Raw genomic sequence first — 22,536 nt, 5'->3', positions numbered from 1 at the left:
AGTGTGTATGCCAGCCACCCTAATATATCAAATTAAAGTGCAAGTTCCCAGAGATGTTATATACTGTATGGTTCCAGTGCTCTGGAGGGGGTCAGAGGAATCAGTTCTCTACAGGTTCAGCCAATCTCACAAAAATATTTGCTCTGCTTCCTCCCCAACCTGCGCGCTGCAGCTTCAGGGCGGCCTGTCTCAGCTGCCATCCCTGGCTGCGGCGGTCCCAGGCAGTGATTGGCTGAGCGGCCTGTCAGCTCCGACGGGCTGCTCTGAAGCTGTAGGGAAGGTGCAGGTCAGGCCAGATTCACTAAAAGTTGTCCATCTCTTAGTAAATCCGGCAGGGCAATTGGGGGACGTGGAGTAACCCGCTGGGGAGGTAGATGTTAGCGGTACCCGGGCTGTCACTGTTAGATGTTATGGTCACGGTATTGGCACGAGGGTGCAGAGCTAGACCACGGGAACTTGAGCAAGCGGGACCCCAGGACAATTCTTCGTTGCCCTTAGTCAAGGCACCAATAACTAGACCAATGCCAGGGTCCAGAAACAACGGGAGCTGTGCGTTTATTAACACGGAGGTTGTCAATAGCAACAGTCTCTCTGGATGCAACCAGTGATAGGCAAACTTGAATATAACTGAGCAAATGGGTGATGTTGCAACAGGCCGTAGTGTGATAGTGTCACTTTGGGTGAGAGGAATCTTAACGGAGGATGAGGGTAGTAGTTCCCAGAGAATGATGCCGGGTGGAATGATACTGAAGAGAATACTTGCTGTTGAGGATGAGAAGAAGATAGCGACTGGAGAACGGCACCCAGATCTTGAATAGAAGGGAGAATCTTGAGAATGAGACTGGTCAGGACTGGACCCGAATCTGTCTCTGAGATAGTGGAGAGGATCACACTAGGTTACGGCCTTTCTTGAGGAGCAGCAGAGAACACGCCCTTCCCTCTTGAAGGTAGAGGGAGAACAACCAACTAGAGGGGGAGTGACCAACTGACCCCAGCCAAAAGCTCGACAGCTATTGAGGTTACTATGGCAGCCAGGAAAAGTCACGTGACACTAGGCCGTTTGCATCACCACACCATGTGACATGGACACATATGCAAATCAATGTACATAAGAGAATATGAGGAACACAGAGAATAATACCAAACTTGAACACTGGGGGGCGCAGCATAAACTGAGCTCTTTGCAGTGGCCATTAACCCTTTCCAGTACTTATAGGCAATAGTATACATTTATATAGAACTTTTCCTGTACTGGGACACTGCAGAGGGGCCTAATTTATTTCCCCCATTGACTTTAAAGGGGTATTCTGGTAAAATATTTCTTTATGTTGCTGAACATGCAGTAAAAATAACAAACAATACTAACCTACTCTGCTCCTAATTCTGGGACTTCCATTCCCCCACTGCTCGCTGCTCCTGTCTGCTTTCTACTCAGGGAGTATGAGCAGTACCGGCTACTCATATATTCACCAGCTACGGCATGACACCACTGTGGCCCTGGTCATAGCTAGGATTAGTAAATCCAATCTATATAATAAAAAGGACTGGGCTAATTTTGTCCTTAAAGGGAATTTGTCACTAGGTATATGATGCCTTAAATTAGGGCAGCATAAACTATTGACAGAAATGCTGAACAGATCGTTGTACTATTTACATCATTCTGTTCAGCCGTTCTCCTAATATGCAGGAGAATAGGATTCTTTCTGCACCCCTCCCCCCCCCCCCCTCCAGCTGCTTATACACAGCATGGATAGATAACTGTTAAATCAGCAGCTGGTGGGCAGAGTTTTCTGCTTCTCATGAATATCCAGGACTACTGGGCTCATGCACATAATGGAGAGGACTACTTATTGTCCATGTTATTTAGCAGGATATAGCATGAATCAGCTGCACAGTAAGTGATACACCATTCTGTTCAGCTTCTCTGTCACTAGTTTATGCCACCCTGAGATAGGACAACAGAAACCTACTGACAGAGTCTCTTTAAGGACCGGGGTCCATTTTTCAGATTCTTACATTTTTTTTTTCTTTTTCTACATTTATTGTTTGTGTTGGGGGATATGGGGATTATGGGGGAGAGTTATCAAACATGGTGTAAAGTGAGACTGGCTCAGTTGCCCCTAGCAACCAATCAGATTCCACCTTTCATTCCTCACAGACTCTTTGGAAAATGAGAGATGGAATCTGATTGGTTGCTAGGGGCAACTGAGCCAGTCTCACTTTACACCATGTTTGATAAATCTCCCCATCTGTGTGTATTTCACTTCAGTTATATATATATATATATATATATATTTTTTTTTTTCCCCATACATTTTCACTTTATTTTACCGTCCCACCTTGAAGACTTCACTCTCAGATTGCCTGTTGACAGGCATAAAACATAGCAGTGCTGATCTACATGTCATAGGCATACCAGATGAGACCAGATGAGATGTGATTTAGGGCTGAGCCTGATCAGCTTCCGTAGCTATGGAGGCCTCAGGGAGCCCTCTGGTTGTCATAGCTACCCACGGGACTCTGCAATTGATTCGCAGAGCACAGAGGGACAATTCTCCCTCTGTTCTTCCCGATGGATGCTTCCATTGCACTGATGGCAGCATCTATAGAGTTAACTGCTGGGATCCGAGTAGTTGTGGTGGGTGCCCAGCTATCACTGACATCCGGTGCCCCTCAGGTTTGGGCACATTAAGAATATACCCCTCAATCACCAACACCAACCTGGAGTTCCCCATGTCAGTCATTGTGCCCCTCTTCAGTGGTGCCCTAGGCTGCTGCCTACTCTTCCTCCTGGTCTTGCCTGGTCTCCAATGTAAAAGCTCTTAGTCAGGCTCCGTTCACCATCATTAAATGGTGAACACAATGATGGAAACCCAACAGACTTATATGTGTTAGATATATCTCACATTGCTTTACTACTTTCTCCCTAGGAGGTACAGGTGTATGTCATGTGGCATCGCCCTGGGCTGTGGGCTGCACCGTGACCTACGCTGTACAAGACTGTGACATTGCATCTTATTGTCACCCATAGCAAAGCATTGCGACATGTGTAAAAGTGCACAACCTTTCATTATATAGAGATTAAGTATAAGGGAAAGCCTGAAAGCATAAGAAAGTGAACCCGTGCCCTGGATCCCTATGGGGCCCAAAGCATTGCTAAATCCTGTTTTAGAGCTTTTGTTTTGGGGCCCTGGGGTTGTAACTATGCCTCTGACCTCATTCATGTAGCACGTCTTAAAGGGGAACGCCAGCGAAAATCATTTTCTTTCAAATCAACTGATTTGTAATTTAGTTCTATTTAAAAGTTTTTCCATACTTATCAACTGCTGTACGTCCTGCAGGAAATGGTGTATTTCTCTGCTGACTTCTCTGTCCAAAATAGGAACTGTCCACAGAAGGAGAGGTTTTCTAGGGGGATTTGCTTCTGACATGGACAGAGGTGGCAGCAGAGAGCACTGTGTCAGACTGGAAAGAACACACCACTTCCTGCAGGACATACAGCAGCTGATAAGTACTGGAAGACTGGAAAGTTTTAAATAGAAGTAATAAACAAATCAATATAACTTTTTGACATCAGTTGATTTGAAACAAACAAACAAACAAAAAAAAACACTGGATAACCCAAATGTACAGTAATTAATGTGTCACCTCTATTCCAGGAACAGAGCTGCAGACACAGACAGTGAGGTTGTAGGAAGAAAAAACAATCTATCCCTTTGTCTTTTCTGGTGGCCATTTGCAGAGTTATAAAACTGCATTTTTCCCTGAAAGCTGAAGTGCCACAGAAGTGATGCTGAGCCACAGCATGCACGCCTCCTCCCTCCCCCACCTGACTGATTGATATGTAGGACTAAACCTCCAGCCCTGTATGTCAATTAGTCAGAAATATTTATAAAGTGAATCAGCGAGGTTCTAAACTCACTGACATGTCCTAGAGACATGTTATACGTTTTTTTTTAAGTGACAGTGCCTATTGAAGGGGTAAATCTTTGTTCCTAAATAAAGTTAGCACAATGTCACTGACACAGGTAGCAGTGTTTGTACCGTCAAGTTATTTTCCTAGTAAGAGTAGAAGCTGTACTCCCATATGGCCATGAGGTGGCACTGTTCTTTTGGAGTCTATGCACTATTGTAGGAGATATCATTATACAGTATCTGTAACTTGAAAAACCTGTTGAACAAAAAAGTTTTCAAACGTTATAAAAAGTTTGCAAAAACTTTTTTTAAAAAGGAGAACGTAGAACAGTGTTCCCAAACTGGTGGCTATCCAGCTCATGCAAAACTCTCACCATATCCTGGCAGTCTTGATGATAGAGATAAGTAGAAAAGTGGGGGAAACTTAAATTTTTTTTTTTTTATCCCTTTACTTTTTACTTTTTCTTTTTTCGCCCTTCTAGGAGACGTGTATATGCCATGACTTGATGTCTCCTACAATGCACTGCAATACTTTCATATTGCAGTATATTGTGATATCTCCTGTCTACTATTACACCAGGGTAGATATGGAGGCCTTCCCTGGATCCATGCTGCAGGAATTGTGTTAGGCCTCACGCACATGTCTGTGGCGGTTTTTACTGTCAAGAAATTCTGATCAGGAAGCCTTTTAGGAGTCTTCAGGAAACCATCAGTATTTCCTGACTGTAAAAATCGTAAGTTAAAAAAAAAAAAGCCATACTCACCTCAGCAGTGCTCTCCTCCGGCTTCTTCCTCTCTCTTCCATTTCTGTGAGCACACGAGTGACGCCATTTGTGTACAACAGTGCTGGGGGGAGGGGGTGCGGAGAGCAGCCTCTTGTGGCTGGAGGCATAACGCTGCCTCCAGCTAGAAGAGTGATTGACAGGACTGGGAGCCTTGCCCTGTCAAATACATCGCCACATTTAACTGTATGCACTCCTGATTAGAAGCACATACAGTTAAAGAGTGACACCTGCTTGGGTGCTGACGCTGGCCCGGGCGGGCAGGCGCATGTCCAGACAGTTTCCAGGCAGAGCAAGAGCTGTCCAGAATTCTGGATGCTTCCATAGGGTTCTATTGGGTATCTATGTCGGAATTCTAGATAAAAATAGGACATGTACTATAATTCCAGCACGGAATTCAAAAGGGTACCCGAGTCCAAAAGAACCCTATGGGTCAGGGAATCTATCCAGATTTCCTGATAAGAACCTGAATATATTTTCCTAACATGTGCATGAGGCCTTACAAAGGAAGCCCTCCCCCCCAGCAATCCCCTCAGATGCCACGGGTTGCTATTGATTTTAACATCCGAGTGGCTAAATCAGCACTTGCCACATACAGAACCGACTGAGCTCACCCTATAGTTACCTAGCACATGTTCCAACAAAGGGTTAACGCTGTATATCCTATTGTTTGGTCACTTTGTTATGAATACTATTATATTATAAATTGTATCTTTTATCACTATTATTTGGGAAGCATATGGCAGATTCTTACTGTTTACTATGCCCATTCTTTTTATAGGGGTTAAAGGGTCTCACAGGGGTCCTCATTGTCCTTCACTTATACTCGGGTCCTCATACTATTATAGTGAGGGAAGTCTTCTTTACGGTATGTTCTTCTCTGGTTTGTTTAGCTATGTAAACAGTGCCGCACATTGAAGACCTGTCATCAATCGGAGATGGGGGGAGGGTAAGATCCGTGATCCGTGCTTTTTTTTTTTCTTCAGAAGAAGATCTCAGCGTTTTGGTTGACTTCAGAACAGTGACTTCATTTTATGCAACACACACTGGAACTCCAAGCCACCCAAACAGTTCTCAAGAGTCCCTGTCCTATCTTTAGGTGAGTCCTTATGTTCTTCCGCAAGGCAAGAAGTCAGACCTGCAGATATGTCACTCTCTATGAAAAAACTACAAACTCTGACATTTACCTGGCCTGAATCCATTGAACCATAATAGTGGAAGGGAGAGCGGTCCCTCGTGTACTGGAACAGTCCTCGTTTCACAATGTAGGTTTACACCATGCACCTACAGTATGTATCGTAACATTTCTTTAATTCGCCATTATTGGTCCAGATTTTTAGACTTTCCGGATTATCAGGCAGAAATTTCAGGACCGCAATAAGACCAATGTTAAGGCTCACACCTGTGAAATTATCACATGGTTCTTCTTATATGACATGGCTGGTGGCGATTTGATCACATTTAAAGTGTGGCCGAAGCAATTGTCCCACCCATCCCTACTCTGTGTCTTGTAATTCACCATGACTGAGAGTAATATTACAGAATGTTCTGGTATGGAGTACATAAATTGTTCCTAGAAACTCTTTTATCTGTTAATCCCTGATGATAACTGTGACAGGATCATGTGTAATATACCTGGACGTCTTCCACTGGAACGCGGCCCTGCCCACAGCGCTAATATTAAATCTTACTATGAGGACAACATCAGGGTATCAGTGTCATTTGTTTTTCTATTGGTTCTTGTCACGGTGGCCAGGAGTGGTATCTGCTAGACCCACCCCTGGATACACTGACTTGGCTCTGCAAGGATACTAGCAGTTGTAGTTGTAGTGATGGTGAGTTCAGGGGCGGAGTAACTTTACTATGGGCCCCCGGGCTGTTCACCAAGCTTGGGCCCCCCCAACCCACTATAACTATGGCGACCCTAACTTAAAGGGAACCTGTCATCCCCGATGCCGGGGAGACGGTCGGGTGACGGAGATTTCAGCGCCCGAAGGCCGGCGTGCGCACTCCTGAGATGAGTCCAACTCTCATAGAGAATGCCTGGTGAGTCCGACGCTCCGTCATTCTCCGTCATTGGTGACAGGCCCTCTTTAAGTCTTTTTCCTCCATAATGCAGCCTTTAAAGGACCTGTGGTGACATTATTGTCACATGATAAGGTCCTTCAATATATTCTCTAATGTTACTGCATTGTCTCCTTGCTGCAGTTTTGCCCTCATTTGTGCAAAATTGTGGTAAAAAGCAGCGATTTTTATGCAAATCATGACTAGACATAAGTTTTTTGGGGGGGCCATGGGCCCCTCAGGAGCTCAGGAAATGGACCTGTTATAATCCACTGCTGGGTGAGTTGTGGAAGTTGCGCCCTACTAAAGACAGACTCCAATCGCTTAAACAGTTACTGAAGTCTTTACTGAAGAACTCATAGAGCGATACAATGATATATATATATAATATATATAGCTTTGCAGAGAGTGACACATGATCAGGGATTACAGGCCCATCAAGTGGGAGAGCTAGCCATCAGGGGTACTCTTCTAATAGCATCCTAATCCTAACAGCATGCAGTAGAGACTCGGCCTTTGCACTATGCTTAACTACTGACTCGTACAGTACATCAGTTAAAGTGGTAGAAGAAGAAGACAACAGACAAGTGTGGATAGGATTTAGTCCCAGAGTTCCACTGCCCCTTGCTCACGGTGCCCTAGCCGGACATGGCTAGGGTATCAGAATATAGAAGAAAGATAATAGTCCCGCACATGCGCCCTGGCCACCTGGCCAGGCCCAGGAAAGCAGGCTTTCTGTATATACACTGTCTCTTATACACTGACAGATCTAAACTGCCCCTACAAATATCAACCCCTCTATATAGCTTGAGCCATCAGGGTGGAATCTGATTGTACAAGAGATATAATAACCCTCTGTGATAGGGCAATAGCCCCTAAGGTAGCTGACTCAGGAATTGGCTAAATAGAAATCAGGAGACAGAGACAGGAAATACACATAATCAGTAGGGAAATTAGTTAACCCTTACATACTTTTGACCTTCAGCTGTGAAAAGAATACAGTGACATCTGGTGGTGGGAGCAGCATTACACAGACTTCAGTCTCAGAGTCTATAACACACAGTACCGACCTATACATACTGAGACGAGTAGTGGACACCCACTCTGGGACACTGCAGGGTCACTGTGTACATACATTACATTACTTATCCTGTACTGATCTTGAGTTACTTCCTGTATTATACTCCAGAGCTGCACTCACTATTCTGCTGGTGCGGTCACTGTATACATACATTACATTACTTATCCTGTACTGATCTTGAGATGCCCACCTCTCTTCGGTCTTCTATAGGAAAGGTGCCACCTTGATTTTAAGGGATTCTTATACTCCTGATAGCTGAGGGTCTTAGATGTGGAACCTGCAACTATTAAGCATTATGGACGGTTGTTGGGATAACATTACTGACTGAGAATTATGGGCAGTAGGTTCATGATTCTACTATTTTGTTTCTCCCAATAATATAATCCTATGTTAAATTACCACAGCAATATTACTATAGATAAATATTAGTGACCTCACCCAGAGAGCGGGGCAGCAGGTGAGTGTGTCTAGCAGATGACATGGTGTATACACAGGACTCTCTATCCCTGGGTTTTTATTACAGCTCCGGCGTCAGATATAATAAACACGTAACCATGGCAACATAGGCCGACATTAGAAGGAAAGTAATCAGATGCGGTGAGAATTCGCGAACTTGGTCACAGGTTGTCACGTTACTTGGTGCTGGCTGCACAGTAGTCACAAGGTGATAAGTGCTGACACCTTCTGCACTACTCACCGGACGGAGGAGACACAAGTGTGCTCAGGAACCAGACTGGGGTATGCCACCCAATATTGTAATGGATGTGTGCTTATACACGGTCAGGCCATAAGGGGCAATGCCCCCCTCCCATGTCCTTAAGATGCATATACAGTGTCCCACTGGGATCCTTATGGGGCCTGTGGTTGAGTGTCCTTCATCTTTGCCTTGTCTTGTGTATTGCATTATCTTAGGTAAGGAACCTTCCAGAGAGCTTGCTTTGAGCCTGACTCTCTACTGAGAGGAACAGTCAGTAGTTCAGAGAAGCACACTACCCAGAGTCAGAGACCAAGGATAGCTTGGAGCAAGGCCCGATCCAGCTCAGTCCTGGTCATCTTCTCAACTTGGTCTCTCTTGTGAGTGGTGAGTGAGCTCGACATATTGGGGAGGTACTGTACAAGAGCCCCATAGCATCACCCTAGAACCCCAGGGGGCCTTCGGAAAAGCCAAAGACCTTGTGGCTATTATGTCTAAACCTGCACCCTGTGATAGGGAACTGCAGCACCATGTAAAAATGTGGACTTTTGCATCAACTGGAAGCCAACTGGAAGCCAACCAGCCAGGAGCCGCTTCAGGAAAAGTGACACAACATGGGTTACACCAAAGCTTCACATACCCTAACATACAATCTCATGGTGGATTAACCCCTGCCTCAGTCATTACCTGCCATTTACACTGTTTAAGAGGCTCTATCTTCTTACCAGACAATAGAAAGGGGGTCCCCGGTTACTACTTCAGTCCTATATACTAATAGCACCTGTTTGGGCTTTGGTCTCTTTTACAAATCGAGAGGGAAGGTGCTGAGTGTGAGATTGAGTGCCACAAGGTGGAGTCTGGACTTTACAGTTGGTGGACATCCAAATAGATCCAATGGTGCCTTGCTGATAGAGCCAGTGTAGCTGAGCCAGATGGGACGGGCCCAATAGTATAGAGTGTGTCGCAGACCTTGCAGCAGCTTCACAGTAGGTCACAGCCGCAAAGCCAGTGCTTGAGTAAGAGACAGCAGGTAACAGGCCAAAGCCAGAGCCAGAAAGAGACGCAAGTGACAGAACTAGGCCCACAAGTACTCTATTACCTAGTGGACATCTAGCAATACATGCATGTAAGTTGTCTCTTATCCAGTAGGTCTGTGAGTCGCTCTAGAGAGACTTATATTTCGGGTCACCCATACCCAGGCGCACATGAACACAGGGAGGGATCCCTACAACTCCCTTGGTGCTGTTATGTGTTTACTGTGCACTATATGGCAATACAATGTGGACATTGCATAAGACTCTTATATGGTGGTTATAACACTCTCTGATCATCATCATCATAGCAAAAGACCAAGGGTGACTCAATACTTTATATCAGGTAAGTGCATGGTAGGAAGGGGAAGTGCAGGTACTTTTTAGTCCCAGAACACTTCTGGGTACAACCCAGTGTGACAACCTCTACTTATAGTGATAGGGTGCCATCCAACTGATATTACTATTTTGCCCCGGTCACCTGGATACGATGTCCCCTTTGTGGAGTAGACGTTCGCTCATATGGTTCCACCCTGTGATTTGGGTAGGAAACATGACACACAGTACAGGAGGTCACTTAGGTCACTCATCCAATACTCATGGGAACCAAGTGCTAAAATCCAGGAGTGACATCAATGTGGAATATTAAAGTTATCCGAAAATCCTCTCCGGACTCTGAATCCCCTCCATGGCACCCTCATACTGACCGCACTGTTTACAGTGTGCAGGATCTCCGTTTGCAGAAGGGGCAAGTGTAGTAAATGCTATTTCAATTGAATTCTATGTAATTCCGATGCTTTGATTCTATATTGAATCAGGGAGTATCCACCTATAAAGCACACAGAGATAGCAGCTACTGGATACACTTGTCTGGAGTACATTGTCGCAATGAACAATGCTGAGAACTGTGCCCAGAAGGATTTTGTGGTGAGCAGGTTGGTCAGAAGAAGAAGTGGGAATCTGAGAGGTTATTGTGAGTCTATCAGGCCAAGCATCACCAAAACATTATCCACATACACTATAACATACACTATGTCAGTATTATAACTTTGGATCACTGCTAACACTTAGGTCATATTGGGCTGATTGTGCCAGAGACCACTACAACTCACCTTTCCCCATTACCATGCCGAGCAGATGAGTCCTTCTTCCGCTGTAAGTGTGGTGTCCCACCACAGGTGTTTTGTGTTTTACACCTGTCACCAAAGTTTCTCCTCTAGGTTCAGTGGTGATGAAGGTAGCATTCTCTAGTTTCACCATTAGATTTCAGTATTTTTTATATATATATATATATATATATATATATATATATATGCTCTTATGGATTGCACAGCTGACGCCAACAAAGGGTTACTGTTTCTTATTTTCTTGTCCAATGAAAATACTCTTTCCTTCTGACCTATCCCTCTCCTTCTTTTCTTTGCACACAGTGCCCTTTCGAACACTCACAGGGTTTCTTACATGCCCCTGTAGGAAGTAGTCACTTGGTGGGAGAAAGTGTAGCTACAGTCTTAATCCAGATTCTTATCCTATGGCCACCAGCTCTGAACATGCCACAAGGACATGTAAAAAGTTTTGATCGGTCAAGGTCTCATTGCCGAGATCCCCATGGATCAAGAGAACGAGCTGGTAGAAGTGTGTGGTAGTGATTTCACTCCCCTGCTCACAGCAACCTCCGTCTAGGTGGTTCCGTTATAGGTCTATGGGGCTGCTGGATGGAGATGATTGACAGCTATAGCTCACTGCTCTCTGCTAGTTTTCCTGGTCAGTGGGATCCTGACCAATCAAAACTTTTCACAAGTTTCTGTGACGTGTAAAGTTTTCTCTATGACAGATACACTTTAAGGTACCTGACACTTCCTATGCCTTTTCCATAGATTGTTTTTTCACTCTTTACAGCGGATCTGTCAGCTGAACCTGTCCTATGTAAGGGAAAATTTTGGTGCCATTTGGCAAATGGTAGTGATGAATGAAGACAGCTGAGTCATAATTCTGAGTCTGCTGTTTTCTTTTCATGGAGCAAGTTTTCACCCCCCTCCTCACACATTCCACCCTTGGCAGGGTTTTACATAGTTTTTCTCTTTTCATTAGCCTTGTGGAAGTTCGTTTTGTGCGGGAGTGGCATTTGCCATCATATTCTGTGTGTCACACTGTTATGACAATACCCAATTTATATAGTCTTTTAGGTTTTTAAACTTTTGCTCAATAAAAACATTTTATTAATTTAAAAAAAAAGTAATTATTTTCTTTTTCATCATATTCTTAGAACCATTATTTTTTCCCACTTCATCCAGGGCTTGTTTTTTACATGACAATGTTCATAATTAAAAAAAACCTAGAAATTCTGCTATTGTTATTATTAACATAGTAAAGCAATGTTCAAAGGGAATCTGTCACTAGGTTTATGCTGTCTTAAATGAGGACAGCATAAACTATTGATTATAAATGCTGAACAGATCGGTGTATTACTAATATTTTGTTCAGCCGCTCTCCTAATATGCAGGAGAATAAGATTCTTGCCACACCCCTCCCCCCACCCTCCAACTGCTGATTGACAGATGACTGCCTATACACAGCGTGGATAGATAACTACCAATCAGCAGCTGGTGGGTGGAGTTTTCTGCTTCTCATGAATATCCAGGACTGCTGGGCTCATGCACATAATGGAGAGGACTAATTATTGTCTATGTTATTCAGGAGGATATCTCCGAATCAGCTGCACAGAACAATGTAAGTGATACATCATTCTGTTCAGCTTCTCTGTCACTAGTTTAATTTATAGTTCGCCAGTAAGAGACTCGACCATGTGACCTCTTGATCGAAGGTATAGTACATTGTAATTCTTCTGTGTTGTATTATTGTAATGTGCCTGTCAGTATAACACTGATAGACATACTATTAGGTCTTACCTAATAGTAGTGGCTAAAGGTTGCCATACACGTTCAATAACGAACGAAGTCACTGTCCGTGAAGATACGCATTGGGTCTACACCAGGGCATCAGTTCCTGGGCATTGAGGAATCAATGACCCATGGTTGTGAAAGGGTTAACACGTGTCTAATTTAATCATGTGGAACATTAACAGTATTGCTTGGTTCGCTGGTGAAGTAAGGGAGTACCAGATCCCTTTACTTAGATTCTTATATACCTATGTGTTTTTTTATTATTGATTTTAATTGCATGTTTTTGGTGTCCTGTTTTTGTATTATGTCCTAATAAAGATTGTAATAATTCTTTGCATATAGTGGTGTTCGCTTTATATAGTGTCTAGGTTTTTTCTTTTTGTATATAATAACGAACGATTGTCCGGCGGTCAGTTGTAATTCCCATCCTCCGTCCGTCCTCCCAATAAACAGGAATGTTTGGCACGACTTAGCATTGCTGTGTTCTCTACGGAGAGGGGAGGGATAAACCGCAGATAGAGTCTCTCCTAGAACAAAGGTGTTGGTCAGTGATTTTTTATCATGCTTGACCCCTATCTCAACAGTCATCATCTGTGGACAGTTGGGAGAGCCTCACACACCGTCTATTGACAGCTTAACCTGTCGCAAGCGGTGGTTATAGATGACCAAAGTATAAGGTGTAAGGTCTTAAAGGGGTACTCCGGCGCTAATAAAACAGGTCCCTGAAGCTCCAGTTGGTCTTCATTTTTTTCTTTGCTTCCTGATTTGGGCTTTCCTATGATGCACTTTGTCTCCTGCGATGTCTGACTGACTCTGTAAAACTGTTAGATGGCTTACGGCTTGTTCAGCCAATCAGAGCTGAGCAACCTGAGTCACCTGACAAAGGGAGGCTGGCTTAACAGGGCTTAGACCCGCCTCCCTCTTGATGATGTCATTGTCACAAAATGGCTGCCACAGAACAGCCTGGGGTCAACAGTCATTAGGTAAGAATGAGTTTACTTCATTTCCTGGTGAGGGATTGAGGGGGGAATAGATAGGGAAGGGGGCAGATAGGTAATTGAAGAATATTACAACATTATATAACTTTGTAATGTGTTTCAATTACTGGGAAAAAGCTTTTCGCTGGAGTACCCCTTTAAGAAACCTAGAGATGAGCGAACCTCTCGCATTTGATTGATTTGATTACCGGTGGCTGAAGAAGTTGGATGCAGCCCTAAGGCTTCCTGGAAAACATGGATACAGCCATAGGCCATAGGCAGTATGCATGTTTCCTAGGACTCCCTTCATGCCACAAGCTCGAGGTTTGCTCATTTATACAGAAATTCCATCTGTATTGACTGTGGCATCTAAGAGGATAAAATACTAGACAGAAGCTCAGTTATGTGTACTACCTCTGCCCCTACCACCTATTTACTACAGTGGCAGTACCTGCAAGATACACATGATGTGTAACCCACACTCATAAGTATATATATATATATATATATATATATATATATATATATATATATATATATGTGTGTGTCATGGAGCATTAAGGGGTTAATAATTGAACTTGCAAATAATTTTGAACCCATTTAATTTGAAAGAACAAGAAATTTTCAATGGTTATAAAAATGAACTGAACAACAAGGCTGTAGATATGACCTTCTCACGAATTGTTATTGTCATGGCTCAGTCACCGCATGTGAACAGCTATTGTTCTTCTTCCAAATTTGGTGCTTTGTGTTCTCTCAGTCTTTAGAAAGTGTTTACTCGCTGCTTTTAGAGGTATGATCTCATTGGGGCTCAGCTTCCTGGGCAGCAGGTGACGGTGGCCTGGAAGTGACTAATGGACAATACTCAGGACTCAGAATGACCTAACACCGGTGTAATGTTTAGCGGCGTTTCGCTGCCCACGCAGAAGGTTATCGCCGGTGTCGGTGTGATTGTTTAAAGGCTGTATAAAATTATAGTCTATTTACACTTTCATTTAAGTTGAAACCTTTGACTTGGAGTATCTCCAAAGAAAATAACAGGTAACTGTATTGTGAGCAATTCCCTGATATAATGTACGGGAACACTCCTCAGGGCATCTCCATCTTTGCTTTTCCCGGGGGTATGGCAATAGTAACAGCTAAGTAAACTTTATCAGCACGTTTCAATGTCACTTTTTACCGTAATAGACCATTGTGGTCATGTCAGGTGGCCTCAAGTTGCCCCGTAGCAAGGTCTATGGCTAAGATGAAAGTTTTTCTTGATTGCCAAGTTACGCTCTATTCACCCAATGTATTGAGGCATACTTCGGCATTCTGTCAAAAAGGGGTCTGGATGTGTAACCCAAAGTGCTCATTGACTTTAATGGGCTGAAAGTAGCCTAAATGGGACTGTGTTTGGTCAAAGAAAAGAAACGAGATGGAACCAAAATGGACCAAACGTTGTCACAATTACACTACATTTGGCCAGTTTAAAGGTGTTCCCAATATCAAAAGTTATCTACTATACACAGGTTACAAGCTGATCAGTGAGGGTCCAACTGCTAAGACCCCCACTCATCTTGAGAATGAATGGCAATTCATACAATTAACCTCCATTATTGGGTTTGGTGGGCCTTTCACCAGTCTGACCCCACCAATCAGCTGGTCCACAGGATCAAGAGAACTATTAGTGTTCAGATAACCCTATCAAAGTCCATGGGTCCGCCAGGAATGTATCGGGCTATAAAATGGCATCCCTATTTGACCAGTTGCCCAACCTATACCCGAAAGATGATGTGCACGTGGCACCAATGATTGGATAGCTTCCTGTGCTCCAGAGCTGCTGTTCTCTATGTACGTGAAGACAGGATGGTCCAACCAGAATCAACCATGTTGGGGAGCATGGACAACTGTATTTAGTCACCAGGTCACCAAACATGATATAAACAGGTGTGACTATGCTATTGGGTGTGGAGGCCATTCCTGTTTGCAGGGGAGAATTTTTTTTTTTACTTTTGTGTTTTAGTCAGAAGCGCCTAAGTACACGTGTCTATTCCTTTTGTACAGATTCACACCTTCTAGAATTTTGGGTTTGAGTGTGTGTGTTTGGTGGGGTCTGCAATTGAGTGTTGCATTGCCGGTGGCTGTAGTACACAGGTGCATAGCTAGGATTAATGGGGCCCCATAGCAAAAAACTGTACAGGGCCCTATGAATCCTATACAGCCCCCCCCCCCCACCCCTTACATGGCAAATGCAGTCCCCTAGTTGGCATAGTTCATGGTCCACTGTCCGGGTTGGCGTTCAGGGCCCGGGGGGCTTAGCAGCCACTGTGCTGTGTGTATTCTTGGTCTGTTGTCTTGGGGAGGTGGAGGGTTGAGGGGGTTGTCAGCCGCTGTGTGTCTCCGTGGTCTGCTTGCTGTCAGGGTGGTTGTCAGCCGTTGTGTGGCTCTTTGATCGACAGCTAGTACTATGGGGTAGATTACACTTTGCCCGGGCCCCCTTGCCATATGGCCCTATAACAGTTGCGTGGTCTGCCTCCATGGTAGCTACACCACTGGTAGTACAGGTTTTGGAGAAAACTATGTAATGTTGGAGGGGCTGCATAAGCATTCCCCACAAGAGGGCAGAAAATGGCGGCTTATAGGGACGGTGATTTGGTTTCCTGGCAAAGTGGTTGCTGTGTATTGGCCAAATGCTCCTGATGCCAGCAGAGCGGCCGGGGTTCCCTGCTGGACAGCAACCATGCATGGCATGCTAAGTGCCCCAAGGATAGAAACCTGGAGCTGCTGAGGGTGTGACCTGCAGGGGTTCGGATTGCCAGAAGAGTGCAGCCAAGTGGTCAGCCTCAAAAAGAAGCCTTTTTTTCTGCCAATTGGTTTGTTTATAGCCTATAATTTTTTAAGGGAATTTTTAATCATTTTTCTAAGACTTTTTAAAGGATTATAAATGGATATTAATATTGAGCTCAATGGATCTCAATGCAAAAAAAGGCATTTTTTTGTCCATGTTTTAAGCTGTATCGAAGTGATTTTATGGTTTCCAAAACAGTGCAACCAGCAAACAGGTCTCTTCATTCTTTTGGGTGTAAGTCATTGGCTCAGAGGTGTTCTGTTGGTGTCCCCCAGGGATGTGGTTGTACTTGTCCATGTCCCAGCCTTGGGCATGTGAGTGGAACAGGAGCAGGATATTTAGCCGTACATTATAAGCAAGGTACAGTGTTATTTAGTGAGAGTAAACATTTTGTACATACTGTACCGGGCATTGTTCTCTGTGTGTTCATCCATAGCCAGGCTCCAGACTGAGAACTCGTGGAAAACAAGAACTCACCAGGTGGAGGTCACCCTGGCGGTGGGGGAGGTCAGGTGCCCTACAATAGGGGGTGCAGCAGAGTGACAGGCTACAGTAGGGGGCGCAGCAGAGTGACAGGCTACAGTAGGGGGCGCAGCAGAGTGACAGGCTACAGTAGGGGGCGCAGCAGAATGACAGGATACAGTAGGGGCCCCAGCAGAGTGACAGGCTACAGTAGGGGGTGCAGCAGAGTGACAGGCTACAGTAGGGGGTGCAGCAGAGTGACAGGATACAGTAGGGGGCGCAGCAGAGTGACAGGCTACAGTAGGGGCCCCAGCAGAGTGACAGGCTACAGTAGGGGGTGCAGCAGAGTGACCGGCCACAGTAGGAGGCGCAGCAGAGTGGCAGGCTACAGTAGGGGGCGCAGCAGAGTGACAGGCTACAGTAGGGGGCGCAGCAGAGTGATAGGCTACAGTAGGGGGCGCAGCAGAGTGACAGGCTACAGTAGGGGGCGCACCAGAATGACAGGCCACAGTAGGAGGCGCAGCAGAGTGACAGGCTACAGTAGGGGGCGCACCAGAATGACAGGCTACAGTAGGGGGCGCAGCAGAGTGACAGGCTACAGTAGGGGGCGCAGCAGAATGACAGGCTACAGTAGGGGGCGCAGCAGAGTGACAGGCTACAGTAGGGGGCGCAGCAGAGTGACAGGCTACAGTAGGGGCCCCAGCAGAGTGACAGGCTACAGTAGGGGGCGCAGCAGAGTGACAGGCTACAGTAGGGGGCGCAGCAGAGTGACAGGCTACAGTAGGGGGCGCAGCAGAGTGACAGGCTACAGTAGGGGGCGCAGCAGAATGACAGGATACAGTAGGGGGCCCAGCAGAGTGACAGGCTACAGTAGGGGGCGCAGTAGAGTGACAGGATACAGTAGGGGGTGCAGCAGAGTGACAGGATACAGTAGGGGGTGCAGCAAAGTGACAGGCTACAGTAGGGGGCGCAGCAGAGTGACAGGATACAGTAGGGGGCGCAGCAGAGTGACAGGATACAGTAGGGGGTGCAGCAGAGTGACAGGCTACAGTAGGGGGCCCAGCAGAGTGACAGGATACAGTAGGGGGCCCAGCAGAGTGACAGGATACAGTAGGGGGCGCAGCAAAGTGACAGGATACAGTAGGGGGCGCAGCAAAGTGACAGGATACAGTAGGGGGCGCAGCAGAGTGACAGGCTACAGTAGGGGGCGCAGCAGAGTGACAGGATACAGTAGGGGGCGCAGCAGAGTCACAGGCTACAGTAGGGGGCGCAGCAAAGTGACAGGATACAGTAGGGGGCCCAGCAGAGTGACAGGATACAGTAGGGGGCGCAGCAGAGTGACAGGCTACAGTAGGGGCCCCAGCAGAGTGACAGGCTACAGTAGGGGGCGCAGTAGAGTGACAGGATACAGTAGGGGGTGCAGCAGAGTGACAGGATACAGTAGGGGGCGCAGCAGAGTGACAGGCTACAGTAGGGGGCGCAGCAGAGTGACAGGCTACAGTAGGGGGCGCAGCAGAGTGACAGGCTACAGTAGGGGGCGCAGCAGAATGACAGGATACAGTAGGGGGCCCAGCAGAGTGACAGGCTACAGTAGGGGGCGCAGTAGAGTGACAGGATACAGTAGGGGGTGCAGCAGAGTGACAGGATACAGTAGGGGGCGCAGCAAAGTGACAGGCTACAGTAGGGGGCGCAGCAGAGTGACAGGATACAGTAGGGGGCGCAGCAGAGTGACAGGATACAGTAGGGGGTGCAGCAGAGTGACAGGCTACAGTAGGGGGCCCAGCAGAGTGACAGGATACAGTAGGGGGCCCAGCAGAGTGACAGGATACAGTAGGGGGCGCAGCAAAGTGACAGGATACAGTAGGGGGCGCAGCAAAGTGACAGGATACAGTAGGGGGCGCAGCAGAGTGACAGGCTACAGTAGGGGGCGCAGCAGAGTGACAGGATACAGTAGGGGGCGCAGCAGAGTCACAGGCTACAGTAGGGGGCGCAGCAAAGTGACAGGATACAGTAGGGGGCCCAGCAGAGTGACAGGATACAGTAGGGGGCGCAGCAGAGTGACAGGCTACAGTAGGGGCCCCAGCAGAGTGACAGGCTACAGTAGGGGGCGCAGCAGAGTGACAGGATACAGTAGGGGGCGCAGCAGAGTTACAGGCTACAGTAGGGGGCGCAGCAGAGTGACAGGCTACAGTAGGGGGCGCAGCAGAGTGACAGGATACAGTAGGGGGTGCAGCAGAATGACAGGATACAGTAGGGGGCGCAGCACAGTGACAGGATACAGTAGGGGGCCCAGCAGAGTGACAGGATACAGTAGGGGGCGCAGCAGAGTGACAGGATACAGTAGGGGGCGCAGCAGAGTGACAGGCTACAGTAGGGGGCGCAGCAAAGTGACAGGCTACAGTAGGGGGCGCAGCAGAGTGACAGGATACAGTAGGGGGCGCAGCAGAGTGACAGGCTACAGTAGGGGCGCAGCAGAGTGACAGGATACAGTAGGGGGTGCAGCAAAGTGACAGGCTACAGTAGGGGGCGCAGCAGAGTGACAGGATACAGTAGGGGGCGCAGCAGAGTGACAGGATACAGTAGGGGGCGCAGCAGAGTGACAGGATACAGTAGGGGGCGCAGCAGAGTGACAGGTGCGGCTATGGGTCATCCAGCTCTACAAAAACATGGCCAATTTCCTCCAGAGATGGCACCACTCTTGTCTCCAGTTTGGGTGCAGGTTTCACTGCAGTTCAGTTCCATTGAAGTGAATGGAGATTAGTTGCAAACCACACCTGACCTGGAGACAAGAGTGGGGCTGTCTCTGGAAGAAAGTGCCGCTGGATAACACTTTTAATAAAGATGAGCCCCCCTTATACTGGTTAGAGGGTGTTACAAGGAGTACATGACACAGACAACTTCAGAAAGTGGTGCAAAGTAATCAGGAAGGCGTCCGGCTTATTCTGCATCCGGACAACTACTCCTATCATCCAATGTCACCAAGATCTATCCTCAGCGTAAATAATAACAAGAAGCCCTGGAATGGATGATATGCCCCCACTATGCACTGATCTCACATCATCCAGTCTGTCTGGGATTATATGAGGAGACAGAGGGATCTGATCTGGGGTTATCCTCTCATCCCTGCAGAGTTCCTCTATATACTTTGAGCAGACGACTGAGAAGAACTGTTGGTGACCGCACTATATACTGGTCTGATGGAGATTTCTCTGCTATTCATTCATTTTACTGGATAAAAGAGAAAAACAAACTATTAACCCTTCTGTTTCTGAAAGCTTCTGACCATATTCCACTCTCAGGCACAGTACTGTACATGCGACGGTATTCATTAGTTATGGATATTAAAGAGATAGATAGATAGGAGATAGATAGATAGATAGATAGATAGATAGGAGATAGATAGATAGATAGATAGATATTAGGTTCTGTTCCTTTAATTTTATTTGTTTATTTACTTATTTTTTATCCTATTCATTCAAATATGTAAAATTGTTTGAACGTAACAAGAATTGGACACACTGCACACTGAAAGTTTTGATAAATTCACATAGTTTATTGATTCATCGTCCTCATTATCAGAACATTCTTTGATGCTATCGGTGGTTGATTGGTCAAATGCAAATGCCCCCCCCCCCCCCCGTGCTGCATGATTGACAGGTAAAACTCCATAATAACAATTCATACAATGGAGAATATAAAGGGAAGTTTTACACATCCAAAACCAATAGCGTAAATCAGCTTTGCCCTTTAAACCGTACCTGATAAAGCAATGTGTTTGACTCATTATATTATGTCCTGGATCTATAAAAAGCCTCAGGCTGGGCCCGCACTGTGCAAATATTTTCACTCTGCACCAGAAGATCATGAATTTCCAGGCGTATAGTAGTATAGTAATAATTCTTACAACCAGCCGAGGCACAGACATGGCTATATGGGGTGCAGGGCTTGGACCTCATAGCCCCTATAACATTGTGGGGGGACCCCGTTACCTATTTTGCATTCATGCCCACAAGCTGTAAATCAGCTATACATTATAATGTTGGATCTATAACTAATAAACTACTAAAATATTTTTTTTTTCTTTTTTTTTCTCCAAAAAATCAGTAGCAAAGTTTGATCCAGTTCTATAAATCCTTCGTAAGACACAGTTCTCAATAACCAGTAACTATATACTGATGTACCGTATCCAACACTCCGCCCTGTACCTAGAGGGTATATGCACACTACAGCCACCCCTTACATTATTATTTTAAAAATAACATTTGGAAACAGCATAGGACCCATTGACTTTTATGGGGAAAGGATTTTTACTGCCAAAAAGCACTAATAGTCAGACAATCATGAAATAGATGACAAACATAATACTCATAGCAATATTACATTTTACCCTCAATAATGTTCACAAGCATTTGTAGTGTGCACCTATAGGCGACCACTGACTGCGGAACCACAAGTCCCAGCAACACCGATCAGGGTCTGGTTGGCACAACAGTCTGGTACTTAGAGTCCTTCAAGCACCAAATAGCCACAAGTGGGCGACCTGGGATGCAGAAGAGTCAACATGCTGTGTGTTCCTTGTAAAGGAGCGACCAGCGACTCCTAAATATCCATCAGTTCTAGGGGTCGGGGTTCCTTTAGGACAAGATACAGTTCTGCTGCTTCCGTCGAGGTTGCCTCTTCCTTGGTTCTGGTTGTGCGCTGGCTCTGCGCCTCTCTAACGCAGGACTCAGTAAGCATGGCAGGTTAACCCTGCGCAGTAGTTCCTCAAACACCTCTTGTACTTTATGGTTGAGCTTGGCGGAGGTCTCTACATAACCACTGTCCCATTCCAGTTCTGCAGTAGCAGCAGCCTGTAACGCCATGAGCTGCCCAGCCTTAGATTCCACGCCGGGGAACAAGTCTGTCTTGTTTCCAATGACCACGATGGGTACATCGGCCTCCCCCTTGATTTGGAGGATCTCCTCCCGTAGCCTTTGCACTTCTTGGAAGGACTCTAGATCTGCCAGCGAGTAGACCAAAGCGAAGGCATCGCCTTGTTGGATGCGCAGCTTCTGCATGGCTGGGAAGGAGTAGCTGCCGCTGGTGTCTACAATCTCGATGCGTAATCGGAGGGCGTTTGGCTCCGGGTCCAGGCAGTATACTTCCTCCACCGTGCACCGGTGTCTGGCCTCGAAGCGTTCATATAGCAACTGCTGGATAAGCGCCGTCTTGCCTACGCCAGCAGCCCCCATGAAGACCAGACGCACTGTGCCATTGGATTGCACAGAGATGGACATGGTGATCGCTCCTGGGAGTCAACCAACTGCTTAGTCGGATCAGTAGTAGAGGAGATTTGCAGTGGAGATGTGCTGCAGTGGTGATGTGCTGCAGTGTTGCACTCCAGACCTGTGCACAGTCTATATCAGATCTCCGGCTCTGCTCTCCTCGCCTCCTCCTCCTCCGTCACTACCAGTTCTCACACCTGCAGCACAGAACCTGTTCCGTCTCCTCTGCGACTCCTACTTTTATGCCTGAGTCTCCGCAGCTCCGGCCAATCAGACGCCACTGCTAGGAGGCTGGCAAACGCCATGTGCCAAGATTATCACACTTTTTTTTTCCCCTACACAATACACGTGTCTTCTGTGTTTATTGCAACTCATCCAGGAGAGGAAGGATGTGGGAGGTGCAGACGGTAGATTCTAAAAGAGACTGAGGAGCCTTCTCGTCTGTTACCTGTAATACTACACTTATTTACCCCAGGGGGTACATATAGGGTGAGGGTCCTATTACACGGAGCGATATAAACGATCGCAAACGA

The 22,536-nt window shown here is 46.2% G+C and overlaps 1 protein-coding gene across 1 annotated transcript; it reads right to left on the bottom strand.

Moving 5' to 3' along the window:
* Positions 1–20,271: 20,271 nt before the first annotated feature.
* Positions 20,272–22,221, bottom strand: LOC138800431 (ras-related protein Rap-2c-like). Its single transcript, XM_069982095.1, has one exon. It carries the CDS (start codon positions 22,013–22,015, stop codon positions 21,374–21,376), a length of 642 nt encoding a protein of 213 aa, XP_069838196.1. The 5' UTR covers positions 22,016–22,221; the 3' UTR covers positions 20,272–21,373.
* Positions 22,222–22,536: the final 315 nt, after the last annotated feature.

This window comes from Dendropsophus ebraccatus, chromosome 9, assembly GCF_027789765.1.
Source record: "Dendropsophus ebraccatus isolate aDenEbr1 chromosome 9, aDenEbr1.pat, whole genome shotgun sequence".
Taxonomy (NCBI): domain Eukaryota; kingdom Metazoa; phylum Chordata; class Amphibia; order Anura; family Hylidae; genus Dendropsophus; species Dendropsophus ebraccatus.
The sequence above is the reverse complement of the archived record's forward strand: the minus strand, read 5'-3'. Positions and strand labels throughout refer to the sequence as shown.